Genomic DNA, 21,820 nt, shown 5'->3' with positions numbered 1-21,820 from the left:
TAACACAATCCCTGATTCTGGGTAATTTAAAGAACCAAGATTTATTTCTTACAGTTGTAGAGGCTGAGAAGCCTAAGATCAAGGGGCCCACATCTGGCGGGAACCTTCCTGCCCCATCATCTCATGGTAGAAGGCAGAAGGGCGAGAAAGAAAGAGAAAGAGAATGTGCATGAGCACAAATGGGGCTGAAACTTGCTTTTATAACATATCCTCTCTCAAGATAACCCACTCCTATCAGAACATGAATCCATCCATGAGGGCAGCATGACCTAGTCACCGGTTATTAGGCTCCACCTCTCAACACTGTTGCATTTGGGATTAAGTTTGTAACACATGTACTTTGGGGGACATATTCAAATCATAGCACTAATCATGTATCATCTTTCATAAGAATTATCCTTTAAAATAAGTGAGATGGCTGGGCATCTTGGCTCACACCTGTAATCCCAAAACTTTAGGAGGCTGAGGTGGGCAGATTGCTTGAGCTCAGGAGTTCAAGACCAGCCTAGGGAACATGGCAAAACCCTAACTCTACAAAAAATACAAAAATTAGACAGGTGTGGTGGCATGTGTCTGTGGCCCCAGCTACTCAGGAGGCTGTGGTAGGAGGATCCACCTGAACCCAGGGAAGTTGAGGCCACAGTGAGCCAAGATTGCACCACTGCACTCCAGCCTGGGCAACAGAGCAAGACCCTGTCTCAAAAAAATAAACTAGGTGAGAGAGACATACCCAATATATAAACAACACAAATGGGAAATAAAGTGTTCTTAGAAAAACTGGAACTTTGGTTCATATTTTAAATTATTTCTCCGTATCTGTTTTTCTTCCTTTCTGATATCATGACAGTATTTAAGAGCTCAATTGTTGAAGACATAAGCCCTGGTCCCTAACATTGTCGTTAATGAGTTTCATGTTGTTGAGTTAGTGAGCCTTCATTTCCCTTCTACAGAATGAGGGAATTAGCCCAGACCAGCAGTTTGTAAACAGTGTGTTCTCAGGATCCTTTACACTCTCAAATCATTGAGAATCCTAACGAGCTTTTCTTTATGTAAGTTATATCTATTGATATTTACCCATATTAGAAATTAAAAGAACTTTTCTAAAATATTGATTTATCAATTTATTTTAAAAGAAACATAAAGCCATCACATATTATTATAAATAATATAAAACATGAATATTTTTATGAAAAAGAACTTTTTTCAAAAAAAGTGAGAAGAATGGCATTGTTTTGCCTGTTTGCAAATTCCTTTAATCTGGCATTCTCTCTTCTACTTCTTACATTTAGTCTGTTGTGATGGGTTGTTTTGGGGGAGGTATATGAAAAAAATTTAGCCTCACCCAGATACTTAGTTGGAAAAAAGAGGATCTGACAGACTCCTTGAAAGGGTTTTGGGGACACCCTGGTGTCCTCAGACCACACTTTGAGAACCACTGGACTAGATGACCTTTAAAACCCAACCCAGACTCTAATTCCGCCTGGCTTTGGGGAAGCCTCACTCAAGGTCTGGATCTGTTTCCTCATTCAAGAAAGACTTAATCTATATATCAGATGCCGGAAAATCAAAGCTAGATAGAACATAGTCCCTGAAAGGGCTCATAGTCTAGTAGCAAAATACTTACAGAGTCTACCACGTGCCATTTACTCTGCTTGATGCTTTTGTATGAATCATCTTATTTACAGACCAATTACATTTTAAAGCAGATATTATTGTCACTCTTTCATAAATGATGCAGCTGCCTTGGCAGAGAGAGATCCAATAAATTACCTAAGATCACATCACACTGAGAGATGGGCCTCAGGTCTGAGCCTAGGACTCCCCTCACGGTGCATGCTGTTTTCGTTATACTGCATTTCTCTTCTCTGCAGAATAATGGAGATGGAAGTGTCTTACAGGTCCCCTCTACCTTCCTATGGTTATGATTATATAGTGCTACCATACCAGTGAGATAACTTATTCTCATAGCTTTGAGAATGTGTGGTTAGAATGTGTTCAAAAAAGAGTAGTACAGTATTATAAATGAATATCCTAATCACTTCCCCTAAAGTGAGATTAAATTCTCTTTATTTTTACTATTTAGCTAAAAGACCAGCATTTTGCCAGTCAGTAGTAAATATTGAAACTATCTATACCATGGTGGCTACTGTACAGAATCAAAAGAAATGAAACATATAACTTCCATCCTCTAGAATTCTGTAGTGTAGCTGGTGAGTTACTGGACAAGTAAGACCTAAATGCATAAATGGTGGCCCAACAAGGTGAAGACAAATAACAGGTGACAGGTGTTATGGATGGGCACTCGAGTTTAAAAAGCAGGTGGCAGCTACTCAGGCGGCTGAGGCAGGAGAACCCCTCGAACCTTGGAGGCACAGGTTGCAGTGAGCTGAGATTGCACCATTGCACTCCAGCCTGGACAAGAAGAGTGAAACTCTATCTCAAAAAAAAAAAAGCAGGTGATTCTTCTGGACTACAGTGGTCAAGGAAAGCTGCCGGGCAAAACTGTGTAGCTTGAAAGGCCATGCTGTCCTCCGAGAGGATTAGAATTGGATGGGTATAGTGAAGCGGGTGGTACAATCCAGGCGTGAGATGCTGTACCTGAGCAGGAAAGGGGGTGGGTCTCTGCAATCCAGAGTTGAAGCTGTCAAACCACAGGGCCCAAAGAACTGCAGGCTTAAGCTTCAGAGGGAGGGGGCTGTGTCTTTCCCCCTCTCCTTTTGTTCCCTCACCATTTCTGCTTCCCTTCCTTCTCTCCATGACTGGTCCCCCACTCTTTCTCCTCTCATTTTTCTGTTTCTGCTTGACCCTTTCTCTTTCCCTTCCTTTTGCTCTATAGCCCTTCCCTATCTCATGTAGAGTGAGTGGGACAGTATCATTTTTTATTGAATAAAAATGCTACATCCCATTGTCTTGTCTTTGAAATTAGGCATGTTAAGGCTTTTACAGACTTTTCCAGAGAGAGAATACAGACTGGACAAAGTTTTTTTGTTTTTTTGTTTTTGTTTTTGTTTTTAAACTTCAGTATGAACTTCTGTGCTCTTTTCTTTGAGATGGTTGCTCTAAATTGAAAACTTTTTTTTTGCAGCTCCATCAGTCTTGGTCTTAAAATCAGTGAAATTTCAGTTGCAGAAGTTACTCAGAGGAATGACTTTTCTTTACTATTATTATTTTTCCCTGACTGCTTGTCTTAGTTTGTTAGTGCCACTGTTCGCAAAGTACCTGAGACTTAGTAATGTATAAACAATAGAAATTTATTTTCTTACAGTCCTAGAGGCTGAGAAGTTCAAGTTGCAGGTGCCAGCAGGTTCAATGTGTGGTAAGGGCTGCCATCTCCTTCCAAGATGGCACCTTGTTGCTGCTTCTACCAGAGGAAAAGAACACCTTGTCCTCATGTGGCAGAAGGGACAGAAGGGCCAAACTCACCCCTCTCAACCCCTTTTATAAAGGCCCTAAGCCCATCCATGAGGGCTCTGCTCTTACTACTTGATCTCCTCCTACAGGAGGTGATTGTAGCGGGTGATTGAGAAGTGGAGCCTCCTACAGGCCTCACCTCTTACTAGCACACTGACAATTAAGTGACAATATATGAATTTTGAGGGACACACTCAAAGCATACCACTGCTTTTCCTTTTCCTTGTTGCAGAAAACATTGCTGCCAAGTGGCTGCCCCTGCCCCCTTTCCTTCCCTCTCACATTCTGCCACCCTCCAGTTCTTTGTACAAAGCATCACAGTGAGGGAGGGCTTGGACTGCACTTGCCTTTCTTTCACAAGATTGCCAAGAGCCCAGTGCTTTACTCAAGAATCACAGGGAGGGTTGAGCATGGTGGCTCACGCCTGTAATCCCAGCACTTTGGGAAGCCGAGGCGGGGCGGATCACCTGAGGTCAGGAGTTCGAGACCAGCCTGGCCAACATGCGGAAACCCCATCTCTACTGAAAAAAAAAAATACAAAAATTAGCCAGGCAAGGTGGCACACACCTGTAATCCCAGCTACTTAGAAGACTGAGGCAGGAGAATCGCTTGAACCCGGGAGGCACAGGTTGCAGTGAGCCGAGATTGTGCCACAGCACTGCAGCCTGGGCGATAAGAGCGAGACTCCCTCTAAAAAAAAAAAAAAAAAAAAAAAAAAGAGAGAGAGAGAGAATCACAGGGAGCTAACACTTTTAAAGTGTTGTCCTTAACACTCACTGCTTCTAAGCAATGAACACAAAAAACCAACAAATCATTTATCATTAAAGAGAAACTGCACCGCTACTTAGTTCTGATTAGAGGAAGTTCACAGAATTTCAAAGTAGAGGAGAAGGTTAGAAAATGTCACTTTTACCCCTCATCTATCTTGAAAAGGAATTTCATACAAGTGGATTAAAAGGATAAGAAATATTTAGACTATACATTGAATAATCATTGTATTCATGCCATTTTGTGTGCATGTGTAGTGTATGTTTCAGTGTTGATGTTTTGTGGGAAATGAATGTCACTGGTGGTATAGTGGCCTTGGTGGTGTTACACTTATTTCACCCGGTAATGAATGATGCAGTTGTTCATAATGTCCTGAACAAAATCTGCTTTGTGACAGATGTTCAGAATCAGTAATAAGAAATGACACGTGGCTAATCTCTAATAAATTAATTGAGTTGGACATCACCCTTCTTTTCTATTCAGGCAGATGATGTATCAGCTTTTAGATGATTCCAATAGAAGAAACTACCTTTCCTACAGAATTGTGGCATCCAAAAAGTTTTCTAGGGTATAATTTGATTAATGAATTTAATAGTGTCTATGATAACAGAGTCTCTGGAGCTTTAGCTGCTTTCTTCTTCCAAAGTAAGAAGATAGAAAGCAAGTGTGCTTACTTTATGGGATCATAGACTTCAAGATAGAAAAAGGAATCGGTGATCCTATAAAGTGAGCACACCTGCTTTCTACCTTCCTTGTCCCCACCCCAACACATTCGCACACTGCAAAATCACATCTGCCCATGTGAGCCACTCTCTGCTGTCGCCTTGGAGGCACAATTGTGCACCCAGATTTTATCAGAGTAAACGTCCTTCTCTACACCATCCTGTGCCAGCTTCTGGTTACTGGAGTAATGCGACTTTTGCTTTAGGAAGAATATGACTCCATGAATATGACTCCAAGAATATGACCCCATGAGTTGTTGGTTAATACAAATCTTTCATTGTAGTAGGAAAAAGTAATTTCCTGTCACCCTTTACCCAAACAATAGTCTGGTAACGTTTCTAAATTAGCATTTAACTATTGAATTTCAAGAATGTGAACAAAATTATCAAGTAAAGGAATCCTACCTTTTTACAGCCCCATTTTATAAGTGAGGAAACGATAGTCATTTATTGAAAGTAAGCAGTGTCTTTACCTTTATACCCAAAATGTCCCTGTATGAAGCAATAATATCTCACCAAAGGTTTTCTGTCTTCTGTTTAACCATCTGAGATCTGCATACCATTAAATTTTCAGAAATTTAGTATTAAAATCTATAGCCTAGCCTACAAATACGAGGCTTGATAGTGAAAAAAATACTTCACTAGAGAATTTTTTCTTTTTTTTTTTTTTGAGACAGGTTCTTACTCCTGTCGTCCAGGCTGAAGTGCAGTGGCCCTATCATGGCTCACCGCGTCCTCAACTTCCTGGGCTCAGGTGATCCTCTCAGCTCAGCCTCCCAAGTAGCTGGGACTATAAGGACCCACACCCTACTAATTTTTACATTATTAATAGAGACGGAGTCCTACTATGTTGCCCAGGCTGATCTTGAACCCCTGGACTCAGGTGATCTGTCTGCTTCAGCCTCCCAAAGTGCTGGGATTACAGGCATGAGCCACTGCACCTGGCATTGAGAATGTTGTTCTTCTGTATTCTTTCTATGGGTGTAGCAACTCTGGCAATAAGTCTTAACATAGCATTTATTAAGTGATCGTGAGTCTCCAAGCTTGCTGTTGGGTGTTTTAACCTTAATACAGCAGTTAGGAGACCAGAATCTGAGACAAGACAGCCTGGATTCAAATCCTAGAATGCTGTTTTCAGTGAGGTTTGACTGCCTTTCCAAAAAATTTCTTGGAATAAGCAAATCATTATAGTCTAGTCGACGCTTAGAGCCTGTTCTTCTGTCAAAGCCATATATAAACTGTCTTAGCAAAGCCTGGAATTTAAAAATTTAGTTTACTAAATCTTAAAATATCCAGTGATATTTGGTACTACCAGAATGGCCTCTGGTAGTAGGCTCTTCTAGTAAGAATTAAGTGCCAGGCGTATTCATGGATTTCCCTGTACCAAGGCCCCTAGTATCTGTATAGATAATGTCCAGTAAACTATTTTTCCTTTTTAATCTCCTACAGTTTGCTCTTTGTCTTTTTTTAGTGTGTGGTGTCTAGACACATATCTCAGAGACAGATGTGCCTCACATGATACAATAAGCAGTCCTGAAAAGTTGCTTAGAAATCACTTTTTTAAGTGAATTGTATTGGTACTGGTCTGCCTGGGGAAATTCACAGTTCAAGGAATACTAAGCTTAAACCTTTGGTCAAGCAAAACATTTTTGTAATGTGATTTATCACAGATACCCCCAATTTTAACTTTGTTCGAAATCTGAATTTTACAGTGGATTATGGCTACACGTTTTCTTTCCTGCACTAAAGACATATATCCTTGTACCCTGAAGAAACTGCTGACTATATAAGTTATTTTAAAATCTACTGTATAAAGGAATGTTTTTAAGAATACTATATATAGGATTTATAGTTTAAAAAATTTTTTTCCAGGCTTTTAGGACTATCATTGGTAAATTACAGTTGCCATATAACAAGGCCCCTTCTAGATTTTTACATTGTCACGTTATTCTGATCTGTGTATCATGAATTAAAGTCAGTGGATATTTGATGTTGAAGTCCAAGGGCAGTTGTATGAAAACATATCTCTTCTGGAACATCAACTAAGGTGATAAAATACTGAATTAGCTTTTAACTATTACTAGAATTGACCATGCAAAATTAAGAGAGAATGGATGAATGTTGTGGAGACCAATGGGACATTAGTCTCTCTAACACATTAGTCCAGTAAGGCAGACCACAATAGCATTCTCAGGTGATTTCTAGACCTTATGGCTGAGTTCTACCCTGGTTATAAATAAACTCTGCAAGTACTATAAAAATGAACAGGTGTCAGGACTGCAACTAGCAAAATGGTCCTTCTACAGATACATCTTGTTTGTCAGTTGAGGAAAAATTAATAAGACTATGAAAAAAATTAACAGTAAACTGGAATAATTTGAATGTTCAAATTGGGGTCATTTTTATTCTAATTGAGGTTTGAAAGAAAAAACCTGTTTTTCTGCATGCTGTTTTTAGGAATATAATAAGCCTGAGACATGGACCATCTGTTATACTGACCATGTAACAAGATGTTAGATTTATTCAGACACGATGCAGTTTGCAGTATCAGATATAAAGTCTGGTCTTTCAGGTCAGCTGTGATTACGTCTGTGCACCACACCAGTCAAGTTATTTAACTCTCTGTTGCGAGATTGACACTATTGCTGCCTACATTCTGACGATGTAACACACACACATTCCTAGAGGCAGTTTACTAAACTAATAAATAGTATGTTAACAAACATGTTTGGCTGGGCGCGATGGCTCACGCCTGTAATCCCAGCACTTTGGGAGACCGAGGCAGGCGGATCACAAGGTCAGAAGACTGAGACCATCCTAGCTAACACAGTGAAACCCCGTCTCTACTAAAAATACAAAAAAAAATTAGCCAGGCATTGTGGCGGGCACCTGTAGTCCCAGGTCCCGGCTACTCGGGAGGCTGAGGCAGGAGAATGGCGTGAACCCAGGAGGCGGAATTTGCAGTGAGCCGAGATCGTGCCACTGCACTCCAGACTGGGCGATAGAGCGAGACTCTGTCTCAAAAAAAAAAAACCAAAAAAAAAAAAACAAAAAAAACGTGTTCATTGAGAGGCCTCCTCTTGAGATTCCAGAGACTTCAACCCTGATTGAGCAAAACAAAACAACCTTTGTTTTGTTTATCTCTACAAAGAAAAGAACAGCTGAAAGTCTATGAAATCTGTTGATTTACCTGTTCCTGTTTATTGCCAGATATTTATTTATCACTCACATAATTGTTGACCTATGCACCATACAAAAATCAGTCATAGAAAGATATGCACCCCACTATCCAGAAGAGTACACAGACCTTCAGAATGATGAGAGCTATGTAGAGCTTAATCCAGGGGCTAATGTGAAGTATTTCAAAGGCTTCTTTTTGTAGTTCCTTCTTAAATAAAGTGATGTCTTACATATCTAAAAGGTATTTAGTTGACAAGGTACAGTTCAGTGCAATATTACTAAAGGATCTTACGTTTAAAAATGTCATTGTACTTTTCATAGGTTCCCATAGGTGGAAGAGTTGGGAACCTTTTGTGCTTTGGCATTTATAAAATCGGCTGATGTGAAAGGATTACATTTATTAAATGTGAGTTCGTGGAAAGAGAAAAGAGTGATAAAGGTAGTTCTATTTTCCTTCCCCTTTAGGGTACCAAAACTATATCAGAAAGGTCTTTGAGGAACTGTTTCTGAGTGACTTTTTGAAATCATAGTTTATTAAATAATTTTTACCCTGCATGCTTTCCAAAAGCATTGAGCGTAGCTTGCAATAAAAACACAGATACAGTAAAACTAAAAACTATTCAAGACACAAAAAGACAAAAAGCAAGTAGCTAAAACAGAGAGTAAGACAGACATTTTGTATATTATAAAAGAAGAAAGAATGAATCACCTGAATGCTAACAGAAGTTGCATTATTAAACACAAATATTAGTTTCTTAATCGATCTCAAAGTATAGGCTGGGTGCAGTGGCTTACACCTGTAATCTCAGCACTTTGGGAGGCGAAGCAGGGGGGCAGATCACCTGAGGTCAGGAGTTCGAGACCAGCCTGGCCAACATGGGGAAACCCCATCTCTACTAAAAGTACAAAAATTAGCCAGGCGTGGTGGCACGCACCTGTAATCCCAACTACTTGAGAGGCTGAGGTGGAAGAATCGCTTGAACCAGGGAGGCGAAGGTTGCAGTGAGCCGAGATCGTGCCACTGCACTCTAGCCTGGGTGACAGAGTGAGACTCCATCAAAAATAAATAAATAAATAAATAAAGTTATAACAGGATTATGGGTTGTAGAGATTCTTGTTTTTCTAATTTTCAAAACATATTTTAGTTGTGATAAAAAAATACACATAACAAAATTTGCCTTCTAACCCTTTTTACGTGTACAGTTCAGTAGTAGTATTACATTGTTGTGCAACCAGTCTCCAGAACTTTTTCATCTTGCAAAACTAAAACTGTACTCACTGAACTAATTCTGCATTCCCACCTACCCCCAGCCCCTGGTAACCACCGTTTTACTTACTGTTTCTATGAGTGTGACTACTTTAGATAGCTCATATAAGTGAAATCATGCAGTATTTGTCTTTTTCTGACAGGCGTATTCCATTTAGCATAATATGAAGCTTCATCCATGGTGTAGCATATGTCAGAATTTCCTTTTTTAGGACTCAATAATGTCCCACTGTATACATATACCACATGTTTATCCATTTATCTGTCAGTGAACACTTGGGTTGCTTCTATCTTTTGCCTATTGTGAATAATGCTGCTATGAACAACAAATATCCCCTCGATGGCCTGCTTTCACTTCCTGCAGAGATTCATTAAGTAGAAGTTAGCATCAAGAAAGAAGCTTTTTCCAGGCCTAAAGTTCAAGGTCCATGTATCACATGAGTCTTAATAAGAATGATGAGTAACAAAAAATGGAAGTCATCTTCAGAAGCCATCTTGCAAAGATGCAGTTTTTCTGCAAAGGGCTATTTCTTGGCAGAGTTCAGTGGAGGCATAATGTTAAATAATGTCTGCAAAATGCACTGCTTTGGAGGCCTGCCTATGTGACTTCCTAGTGGTCTAGCCGAATTTCAGGGGTAACACCTTGGGAGACCATTAAGGAGTTGAGTGGTAAGCATGCCCCTAAAACTAGCCACCTCAAAGGTGAACTCAACTGAGCCCTTGACAAGATCAAGGCAACCTCAGAATAGAGGTTGCTGATGAGAACCTGGAATGAGAACCTGGAATGAGTGGGAAGTTCAAACCATCCCACAGATTTAGACAGTGGAAGATGGAAGAGCCTTGCTTGTGTTCTCACTGTGGTGGATGGCCACCGCACGAAGTGTCCGTGAAGGTGTTTAGACTCATACTTAGAGCTCCCGAGTTCTACAGGCATTCATAGCCTGGAATGCTTTGTAGTTTGGGCTTGTCAAATATCTACTTCTGTCAAAATACAACATGAATATGATTCTACGATTACATTTAATTTGGGGCAATAATTTCTCAAATCAACTACTTCTAGAAGGACTTCCAGATACCTGAATGGTAAGCCAGTACCTGCAAAACAAGAGTGTTCCTTCTGACAGCCATTGGCTGATAGGCTCAATGGACTAGTCTCATAATGTGAAATAGGGCAACACGGTTGACATAATGATGGTAAGATAGCATGGGTGGGTCCTGTAGATAAAACAGTTGTTCAGATTGTTTAGGTGCTCAGTTAAAAGCAGGCAGCCAGCACCCAAGTCATTTAAATTTTGAAAGCCCTACTCACACTCGGATTTTAATGGGCTTTTTCTAATTCCCACTATTCTTACATGAATTAAACCCCATTTCTAATCCCAAATTCTCTCCAAAGCAAGGAAAAAATATTGTCTAACTCTCATTATTCACTTTAGTCCCAAGTGAATCAGATTTGGAGAAGTTAGATAATTTTAACTTACTATTTTAAAACTATTTCCAAATGATGATATGATTTTAGTTTAGTACAATGGATGTTCTAAGAGAAGACCAGATGAAGTTATAGCTACAAATAAAATTGGCTTCCTCATTTGAGAAAATTTCAAGTTTACAAAACTATTGAAGTGTTTTTTAAAAAATATTTTAGAACTATTATTCATTTTAACCCAACCTCTGGAATGGGTCTCTAGACCCACTTTGGCTGCTATGTTTATTTATCCAAAAGTAAAGTTTTTATTCTGTTCCTGCAAATAAGAAGATATTTAGAAATGGCTGACATGTGCAAGTATATTAGTATTCACGGTTCTTAAGTAGAGACTAGCAGCTGTTAGTAACTCAGGTCTGATGTTCACTATATGGCTGTTTTCTACATCAGTAATCTATTACCACATTTGTATTAGTCCACTGTTCAAGGGTGACTTTTGGTCATGGATTTACTTTTGTTTTACAGAAGCATTATATGAGCTTGCTTCTCTTTCCCAAAGTAGTCAGTATATTTTTACATTATTCTATTCAAAATGAGGTAAAATTATAACATGAATAAAAGCACGTAGCAAAGAGTATATTCTGTAAAGCGATATTGCAAAATTAATACCAATATTATGCCAAAAGATTGTCCTTATTTAAACTTCCTTGCATGTACATTTCTATACATTTAATTTAATTGTGCAAAAAAAATGCACAATTGCACAAAAAATTGTGCAAAAATGATGTGATATAAAATGCTTTTTCAAGATGACCTATTTTCTTGAAATTTCGAGCTATATTGAGTGCTCAGTACTCTTCATTTAGAGAATTCGATTTCATGCAATGGAAACAGCAATGGAATTTGAAAACACAAAATGTTACCACATAATGGTGAGCAAAGAATAAACAAATGAGTGATTGTAATAACAAAACACTGGAGGTACTGAATAGAGTTGTATGACTCTGGAAAAAAGAGCCAAAAATGATTACTCAGCTTGGCACACAGAGAAAGGAGAAGGCCCGAGTTTTGAAGTGAAAAACCTGGGTTTGGATCCTGGCTTCACATGTACCTAAAATTCCTTATCATGAATATGAGAATAATTCCTCACAGGGCATTTTGAGATTTAGCAAGAAGAAATTTAGCTCTGGTGTGTGGCGGGTAATCCATAAATGATAGCTATGGAGACTGTAGAGGTTATTTAGTTAATACCTCACAAAGAGTTAAAAAGAGATACTGTTCATACTGCAGTGGCAAAAAAAATGCTTTCTTTAGGTGTGTTGTCACACATTAACGTTCTAATCTGTTTTCAAGTGGAATCTGAGGTCTCTCTTTAATCTTTAATCTGTGTGTGGATGTTTTGTTAACACATCTGATAACAGAAACACTCTGACATGGAGGTGTTCCGTTCTCATGTTCTACTCTAGGCAAGTTATTTCTACCTTCTAAAAACCTACATTATCTCTGGTTTTTCCCTAGATTTGCCATCTTCTATATAGAAATAATTTAAAATAATAACATAATACTGTATTCCTGAAAACTTATTTTAAGACTTGACTCCTTCTTGGTTTGTTTCAACCAAATGATCATTGGTCTCTTAAGAAGCATTGTATTCTCTCCATGATTTCCAAATAAAGCTAACATGTGTGAAGTATAATTTAAGAGCTTCCATATAATTAGTTCATACATCCCTGCAAGATTGGAATTATTATTAGTATTCCAATTTTATATGTGATAAGCCTGAGATCTCAGATGGTACATGATCACAAAGCTACCAGATCACATGCTACCAGATCACAAAGCCAGCATGCTGAAAGGCTGATGGGCTGTGCCCCTCTAGGACCTGCTGGGGCAAAGCCAGGGATGCCCCCTTAAGGAATCAAATGCATATGAGCACATTTTTCAAGCCGCACAGTATGAAATGCATGTTGTGTTATGCTCCACAGACATCCTGATTTTCCAATTTGCTTTACCCATGTCACAATCTAAATCAGTCTTTCTCTCTCAAAAATTTTGTAGAACTTCATAAATGCAATATCTAATTTTGTGGCCACTTGATAATCTTACTTTTTATAAATTGCCAGTATTTTCCTTAATTATCATCATCATATGCAAATCTGTATGTTTTCATAGCCTTTAACTGTTCTCTTTTCTTTTTTCCTTTCCTTCTCTCTATCATTCATTCATGAGAAATGCTTAGCAAAGATTGACACATAGCACTTGTTTATCATATTCTTTTTGACATTTACAAAAGTTAGACATGGATCCTGTCTTGAAGAAGTTTGCAGTTACCAATCAAAATGATGGAACTAAACTGAGCTTTTTAATTTTTTTTATTTTTTTGGCTCTAAACACACAGAAATTCTGCATTTAAAAAAAAAAGTCTTAAATATATAGCCAAGCTCAAAAGAAATGTTTTTAAAAGGCGCAAAACTAGGAAATTCATAGGCAGGGTGCTTTAAAGCAGAACTAATGCCACAGATGGCCCACTGACTATTGAATACAGATATGCGCTTGAGGAGTGGGTATTAGAACACAGACAGAGAAAGGTGACAGGAAGCTAGACTCCAACAAGGCCAGCACCTGAAATAGAGCTCCCTGCATAAATCCAGGGCTTGGCAAAGATTTCGCTGTCTACTAACAAGGACAATAAAACTAAACCAACCAGCCAGCATGGCAAGGAAGCTGAAAGAAATAAGAAACAAAAACCTGCACCACATCAAGTGTGGAGTCTAAATTTAAACTACATGAGTCTTGCAAAAAGTGTTTAAGCTGAGAAATTAGCATAAAAACTGCTCCAGAACAAGTAAAATGCTTATACCCATGGCAGTCGCAAATGCTAAAACTCTGTAGTGTCCCATCCACAAGCCAGAACCCATGGGATTCATCTAGAAGACAATACATGCCAAAACAATACATGTTAGATATGCATATTAGCACCCCCCAAATTTGAATAAAACATCTGAAAGAAACTATAAAATAAATGTTTAAATATCTAGATATGTAAAGGAAAAATACCTATGGAAAAGAACAGAAATGTTTGAGAGAGAATTGAATAGAGCATTTCTCAGCTCCTCAACATGAAAAATACTGCCATTAAAATTAAAACACTATAGATATTAAACAGTAGATTATATGGAAAAGAGATCTGAGAAAATCACCTAGGAATGCAGTACAGAGAGATAAAAAGCGAGAAGATATGAAAGAGAGGCTAATGTGGAAGACATGAGGAGAAGGTCCAACATACTGCTAAATGGAATTTAAAAAGGAAAAATAACAGGAACAGGATAGGGTGATATTTGAAGGGACAATGGCTAAAAACATTTTAGAACTGAAGGAATACTTACATATGCAAGTTGAATAAGGACATTGAGTCCTGAACGGGAGAATTAAAAATTAGTCTGCACCTCAGTACATCATAATGAAACTGCAGGCAATCATATAAATAGAGAAAAAAAATTTAAAGCTACCAAAGAGAAAAATGCAGGCTACCTTCAGGAGAATGACAATGAGACTAACAGGAAATTTCCCAAAAGCAACAATTAAGGCCCAGGTATAGTTGAATACTATCTGCAAAGTACTGTGGTAAATCACCTGCCAAGCTAGAAATCCATAGCTTTTTAAACTATCATCCAGGAATGAAGATAAAATAAAGACATTTTCAGACAAATTGAGACCAAAAGACGTGAGACATGAACTTTGGTTTGGTTTGGTTTGGTTTGGTTTGGTTTGGTTTGGTTTGGTTTTGGGATGGAGTCTCACTCTGTCACCCAGGCTAGAGTACAATGGCAGATTTTGGCTCACTATTACTCCACCTCCTGGTTCAAGTGATTCTTCCACCTCACCCTCCTGAGTAGCTGGGATTACAGGCACCTGCCATCATGCCCAGCTAGTTTTTCTATTTTTGTAGAGATGGTGTTTCACCATGTTGGCCAGGCTGGTCTTGAACACCTGACCTCAGGTGATCTGCCTGCCTCGGTCTCCCAAAGTGCTAGGATTACAAGCATGAGCCACTGCACCCAGCCCCTGAACATTTATCAACTAATCACTGCTGAAAGAATTACTAAAATACATTCTTCAATAAGTAAGAAACTGAACTCAGGAGTAAAGTGCAAGAAGTGATGGTGGTCAGAGAAACACTGGGGAAATCTAAGCAGACCTGGAGTGTGTGTGTATGAGAGAAACTAGATTTAACAATGATAACTTAAGGTGTAAAAACAGCATGTATAGCTTCTAAATCCAGTAGAGCCATAGCAGAGGGGGGATATCGGGGGAACCCGCCCCCAGTATTTCAATGTAGGTTCTTTCTATTTTCCATAAGTGTTGGCCAGCTGAGAAATAAAGAGACAGTATAAAGAGAGGAATTTTACAGCTGGGCCACCAGGGGTGGCATCACATATCAGTAGGATCGTGATGCCCACCTGAGCCTCAAAACCAGCAAGTTTTATTAAGGGTTTCAAAAGGGGAGGGGGTGTAAGAACAGGGTATAGGTACAAAGATCACATGCTTCAAAGGGCAAAAAGCAGAACTACTAATAAGGGGCTAACAAAGATCACATGCTTCTGAGGGAACAGGACAAAGCGAAAAAAGCAGAACTACCAATAAGGGTCCAACAAAGATCACAAGGCAAAGGGCAAAAGCAGAACTACTGATAAGGGTCTATGTTCAGCAGTGCATGTATTGCCTTGATAAACATCTTAAACAACAGAAAACAAGGTTTGAGAGCAGAGAACCGGTTTGACCACAAATTTACCAGGGCAGAGTTTTTCCCCATCCTAGTAAGCCTGAGGGTACTGCAGGAGACCAGGGCGTATCTCAGTGCTTATCTCAACCGCATAAGACATACATTCCCAGAGCGGCCATTTATAGACCTCCCCCCAGGAATGCATTCCTTCCCCAGGGTATTAATATGAATATTCCTTGCTAGGAAAAGAATTTAGTGATATATTTCCTACTTGCACGTCTGTTTATAGGCTCTCTGCAAGAAGAAAAATATGGCTTTTTTTGCCTGATGCCGCAGGCAGTCAGACCTTTTGGTTGTCTTCCCTTTTTCCCTAAAAATCGCTGTTATTCTGTTCTTTTTCAAGGTGCACTGATTTCATATTGTTCAAACACACGTTTTACAATCAATTTGTACAGTTAACACAATTTTCACAGTGGTCCTGAGGTGACATACATCCTCAGCTTACAAAGATAACAGGATTAAGAGATTAAAGACAGGCTTAAGAAATTATAAAAGTAGTGTTTGGGAACTGATAAATGTCCATATTAAAATGAAATCTTCACAATTTATGTTCCTCTCCCACGGCTCCAGCTGGTCCCTCCATTCGGGGTCCCTGACTTCCAGCAACAGGGGGCTAAAAAGCTAGGTCAATCCAATGAAAGGAAGAGAAGGAGGAAGAAGGGAAAGAGGAAGGAAAGTAAGTTAAAATGGTAGAGAACATCCAAACTTGTCAGTAATCATGATAACTAAAAACAGATTAAACTGAGTTATTAAAATACAGAGACTCTCCGATTTCTTACTCCAGCCTTTTCTGTTTAGAAAATATGTGTGAAATATAATTACGTGGGAAGTTTGAAACAAAGGGATCAAAAGAAAGGTGGACAGCACACCTGACAAGTTCTAAAGAGAGCAAGAAAAAGAGGTAGAGAGAAAGAAAAACAATGTGAAGATCAGATATTTTTAAGGCAAAAAATTATTAGGAATAAAAATGGTGTTACTCAGTGCAAGAAGGAAAAAATGGGTAAAATTGGTAAAGATATGAATAGTCAAATCACCAAAGAAGACCCCCAAATGATGAGTAAACATTTGAAAAAAATACTGAACCTACTGGTGATGATGGAAATGGAAATAAAAGCAACCATGTACTGTCCATTCAACCTCCCATCAAATAGAAAAAAAATGAAATTGGATAATGGCAAGCATTGGTGGGGATGTGAAGTAAGGGCACGCTCATGCTCTACTGGTTGGAATGAAAGCAGGTGACATGTGCAAATCTATGACTCAGAAGTTCTGTTTTCATTCTGTATCCTATAGAAACGACAAGGATATTCCTTGGGCATCATTTGTGATAGCAATAAAGAGCAAACAACCCAAGTGTCCATCAGTAGTGGAATGGATAAGTAAATTGCTATACATTCAAACAAATGAAGCTCGAAGCAGTTAAAATGAATTAGTTACCTGTATCAAAATAGATACATCTCAAAGTTACTGTTCAATAAAAATAAGTTGCAGAAGGATGTGCATATCTAATTTCAAATTTACATAAAGCAGTACTGTATGCTGTTTTTGTAGATACATACATGTGTAGTGAAATAGACACATCTGAGAGGAAATGATAATCACCCAGACTGGGTAGTTCTCTTCTTGAAAGAGGAAGAGATGGATGGGATCGGGGAAGAAGGCAGAGTGGGCCTTAACTCTGCCGTTTTTAATTTTTAAAAATCCGGTGCACATATTGCAAAAATAGTAGCATTTGTTTACACTGTTAATTCTGGATGGTAGATTTGGAAGCTCATGCTATTAGCATGTGTGTGTTTAAAATATTTCCTTAATTTAAAATGGCTTCTATCTTACTGGGGGAGAGGAAAGACATACAATAATGCAGAGAACATGTGCTGTGTTTCATTATGGGTTCCTTATAATTGGCATTCAGAGTTGAGTTGCAAGAGATTTCTGCCAATTGAGGGGAGCCCCAGAATCCATCCTGGAAAAGAGATCCCCACATTGCTTTCCTGCAGATGCTGCCTGCTTTCAGTCATCCTTTAATGGATCCACTGTCCAGACCTCGTTTTCTGTTTCTTTGGCCTTTGGCAAGTCCTTTCCCATTTTTCACCAATAGTGTCTCTTTCACTTTTTACGGTCTGGTCACCATGAACCAATAGTTATCCAGGGCCTTACAAAAGGTTTATCACTTTGAAGGAAAACATCTAAAAAAAATAGTGATGCCTTGCTTACTTCTCAAGCAAAGAGAAAATAATGACTTCTGTTTTTAGATAACATGGATTTTTATGGAAGCATTTGGATAGTGGTGTGAGGGTATTGTTTGGTTGTGTGTGTGGAAGTATTTGTATATGTTGTGCCAAACTCCCTTGTCATTTTTTCTCTTTATCAGAAAAATTCCATTTGACGTTCTCACCTTTTAAAGTATTTTTTAATTTCCCTTTTAAAACATGTTGCTGTAAATAGTTAATAACATGCTCCATGACCTCTGTAAGGAAGGCCCATGGAGAAATAAGATTGGTCATCCTCATCCTATGTTCGTAGCATCTAGCCCAGTCCTTTCCTATAAGTGCTGGATATCTGTGGCTGAGAAGGAACAATAGTCAGATCACAGCAGCTTCTCTGCTTTGTGGATGGTCTCACTGTAACACACTAAAATCCTCATCAGTCAGTATTACTCTTGACATAAAATGAAATCATGGCATACTTTGAAAGGGTTGGTTTCAGTGCTCCTGACACATTCTCACAGGGTACAAGTAAACGGCCCAGCAGTATTGGTCTAGAAGCAATTTACCAATCACTATGAAAAGCATCTAACTTGTCTTTAAAATACACATCTGCTCCATGTTGAAGCCAAAAGGAGAATTCTGACTCAGATCTCTTATTAAGCTGCCTCAGGCTGCCAGTCTGGGTTTGATAATGAATCTTGCATTCTCAGACATTTTCTTCTTTTCCTTTGCAGAGAGAAGATGCATCAGTCTGCCATGTATGAACTATGCCAGGGGATGCACCAAATCAGCCTTCAGTTCGTTCGACTGCAGCTCACCTTTGAAGAATACACCATCATGAAAGTTTTGCTGCTACTAAGCACAAGTAAATTGATGCCCATTCTGGCACTGTTTCTATATTACCAGATCATCTTCCCCATAGGGCAGTAGGCTATTTATTGTATTCAGGTAGTTGGTACCAAAACAAAAAGAAACCAAACAGAAACATTGAAGAAATGGGAGGAAGGCTTTGACCTTTGATGAACTAAGTTACTTGCAAAGTATGAAGCTTTGGGCATGTGAAAGAGCATACCCCAACATTCCTTCATCCATCCAGCCACTCAGTGTTTATAAAGTGTCTGTTATGTGTATGGTAGGATTGGGCAATTCAGGAAACACAAGGGTTAATGAAGCACAGTCTTTATCCTCATGGAGTTTATACTCTAAGAAAAGTTCAAAGATTTTTTTTTTTTTTTTGAGATGAAGTCTTGCTCTGTTGCCCAGGCCAGAGTGCAGTGGCATGATCTTGGCTCACTGCAACCTCCACCTCCCAGGTTCAAGCGATTCTCCTGCCTCGGCCTCCCGAGTAGCTGGGATTACAGGCATGCACCACCATACCCAGCTAATTTTTGTATTTTTAGTAGAGATGGGCTTTCACCATGTTGGCCAGGCTGGTCTCGAACTCCGGTGATCCACCAGCCTCAGTGTCCCAAAGTGCTGAGATTATAGGCGTGAGCCACCACGCCTGGCCAAAGATATCTTTAATACATATGGAAAGTAATTATTTACTATGATGGAGGTAAGGAATGTAATGGTGGTTCAAAGAAGGGAAGAGCACATTCAGTTCTGGGGATCTGGGAGGGACATGTGATGCAGCTGGATCTTGGAGGGTTTTGCAAGGGTCGTAGGTTGGATAGAAGGTGTGAGATGGCATTGCCATGAGCATCAGTAATGAGTGTGGACCTGTGGGGAAGTCTATATAGGCAGTAACAACACTTAGCGGGGAGGGGTTGTTTTGCCTTCCAATCCTTTATTTTATTTATGTATTCATTTATTTTTTAAAGGTGCATCAAGTTATGTTGGATGGAGGAGTTGTGGGTAATAAGATTGGGGTGTGGATTAGACCAAAATATTCAATGTCCATTGAAGAAATCTGAACTTCATTAGGTGGGCAGAAGAGGGCAATGCTGAAGGCTTTTGAGCAGTGGGATGACAGGATCAAAGCTGTATTGTATGGCTTTATAAGGGTCTCTCTGGCGGAATAGATTCAAGAGGAGAGAGACAGGATGGGAGAGAGGCAGAGACAGAGAACTTAGCCCAGCTGGAAGCACAGAGACCTGCTGGGAGCCTGTGGAAATAATGGGGGGCATTACCATGACTGGTAGTATGATAGACAGGAGCAAGTGGAGTCCAGAAACATTGTAGAGTTGGCCTTGACAGCTGCCTAGGAAGGGAAATAAAAGTGCTGTGGGTCAGAGTGACACAGGTTTTGAGCGCAGAGAAATGACTAGCCACAGTAGTGATGCCATTAGTAGGAATATGTTAACATCAGGACTTGGAGCAGATTGTGTGGCGTGTAAAATGAGTTCTGTTTTGGATAGGTTAATTTTTTGATACCAACTCTGAGTCTTGATAGAAACAGCCAAAAGATGGGGAGAACTGGGGACTGGGACTGTGAAGACAGGTATGAGCATGGAGATATAAATTTGAAATTATCCTTATAGAAAATAGTAGTATAATTCCAATGGTGAGTGGGGTTACTATCATCCAGAGAGAGCCAGTGGAGCTGTGTTACAGGAGGGTGGCAGAAGCTGCAGGGACAGAGACAGAACTGTCAGAGAGGTGGAGAAACTGGGAGAGTGTATGGTATTGGAAGCCACGAGGTGAGAGTTTTCAAAAGGCATGTGACTAACAGCATGGCCTCCACAGAGAAAGTTGATAACCCCGACAGAAGGCCACTGGAGTTGACCATTAGGCATCGGGCAGGTGCCAGCATGCCAGGGACTTGCAAATTGATGAGAAGCTGTTTTGGGCTTCTGGAACCAAGTATGGGAGGAGAGAAGTTAGTGGCATAAAGTGCCAGAGGAGACAAGAGAGGACAGGATTAGCTTTGGCAAGGATGTCTGGCAGTTTAACTCTTGACAACAGCACAGGCATTTTCCAACAGAGGGGAAAGAATTTGAGGAAGCTCCCATCAGATGAGGGCGAGACCCAGAAAGATGACAGGAGACAATGTGGAGAGGAAAACTCTGAGCCGTATGAAATGGCCACTGAGGAAACTGAAAAATGTTCCAGATGTTAAGAGCCTGCAAGGATGCCGTGGCAGGTGGTATGGACTTCAGAGGAGAGAGTGCCTAGTGACAACCTGGAGTATCCAGTCTGTGCCCAGCCCTTACCATGGGCCCCTGAAACAGAGGTGTGGGAGAAGGGGCAGTGATCAGTAAAGTCATTTGGAGAAAAGGGCCAAGACTAGCCAAGGGGCTCAGGATTTCTGAATGCGTATGAAGAGCTGTTGTTTCCAGCAGAGAGGACTGGGTCTACGGAAAGTAAGCTGGAATCAGGTAGTGATCAAAGCAGGAAGAGGGGACACAGTGGTGACATGGGTAACATCCTCCTTTACCTGTGTTTGGCACCTTGCAATTTGCAAAGTGTTTTTCCATATATTATATAATTTAATGCTTAAAATTACCCTGGGAGATTGATAGCCCTATTCTAAAGTTGACAAAACGGAGGCACATAAGTGTGATATGTTGAGTATCCTCTATGAGCTAGGACTAAAACCGATGGCTTGGAACTTTACCTCCAGTGTCATTCCTGCTCCCCTAAGAGCAGTCACCAAGAGGCTGAAAGGCAGGCGATGGCAGGTGGCGCACAATGGCAGCAGCGAGGGCAGAGTGTCCAAAAGGCAGAATCGCAGACTCCATAGCAGAGGGGGCAAATCGGCAGTCCTGGTAGGGAGGTGGGGCCAGCAGTTCACAGCTGTGTTTTATTTGGCCAGCACAGGTTTTTGGGGTTGCTTTTGGCCTTTTGTTTTATTTTCATTGAATTCAATTGCCCGGGGCAGGGCATGTTCTCTCTAGTTTGCCACAGGCCCCACCATTCCTCACTAATTACACCCAGCCCCATCTCCCGCTGCTCTTGTGTTTACAACCCCTCACCTGCAGGGTCGTCCTCCTGCTCCACTCTTCACCAAGGTTTCTGTTGTTCCTGATTTATTCTTTCTGGAGTATAACTTTGGAACTATAATGTTTAAATTCACTGAAAATGATTTTACTCCTCTACCAAGCTAGGTTATTAACCATT

The 21,820-nt window shown here is 39.9% G+C and overlaps 1 protein-coding gene across 3 annotated transcripts in view; it reads left to right on the top strand.

Annotated features, from left to right (window-relative positions):
* The window catches only part of NR3C2 (nuclear receptor subfamily 3 group C member 2), a 366,145-nt gene that overhangs the window by 305,912 nt on the left and 38,413 nt on the right, over positions 1-21,820 (top strand). For all 3 annotated transcript variants that reach the window (XM_034959228.3, XM_034959227.3, XM_003815857.5), the window contains exon 7: positions 18,493-18,623. In XM_034959228.3, the coding sequence (XP_034815119.1) occupies positions 18,493-18,623 (131 nt within the window). The remainder of the gene's footprint in view (positions 1-18,492; positions 18,624-21,820) is intronic.

Source organism: Pan paniscus, chromosome 3 (assembly GCF_029289425.2).
Source record: "Pan paniscus chromosome 3, NHGRI_mPanPan1-v2.0_pri, whole genome shotgun sequence".
NCBI lineage: Eukaryota > Metazoa > Chordata > Mammalia > Primates > Hominidae > Pan > Pan paniscus.
Note: the sequence above shows the minus strand (reverse complement) of the source record. Positions and strands in the feature narration are given on the sequence as shown.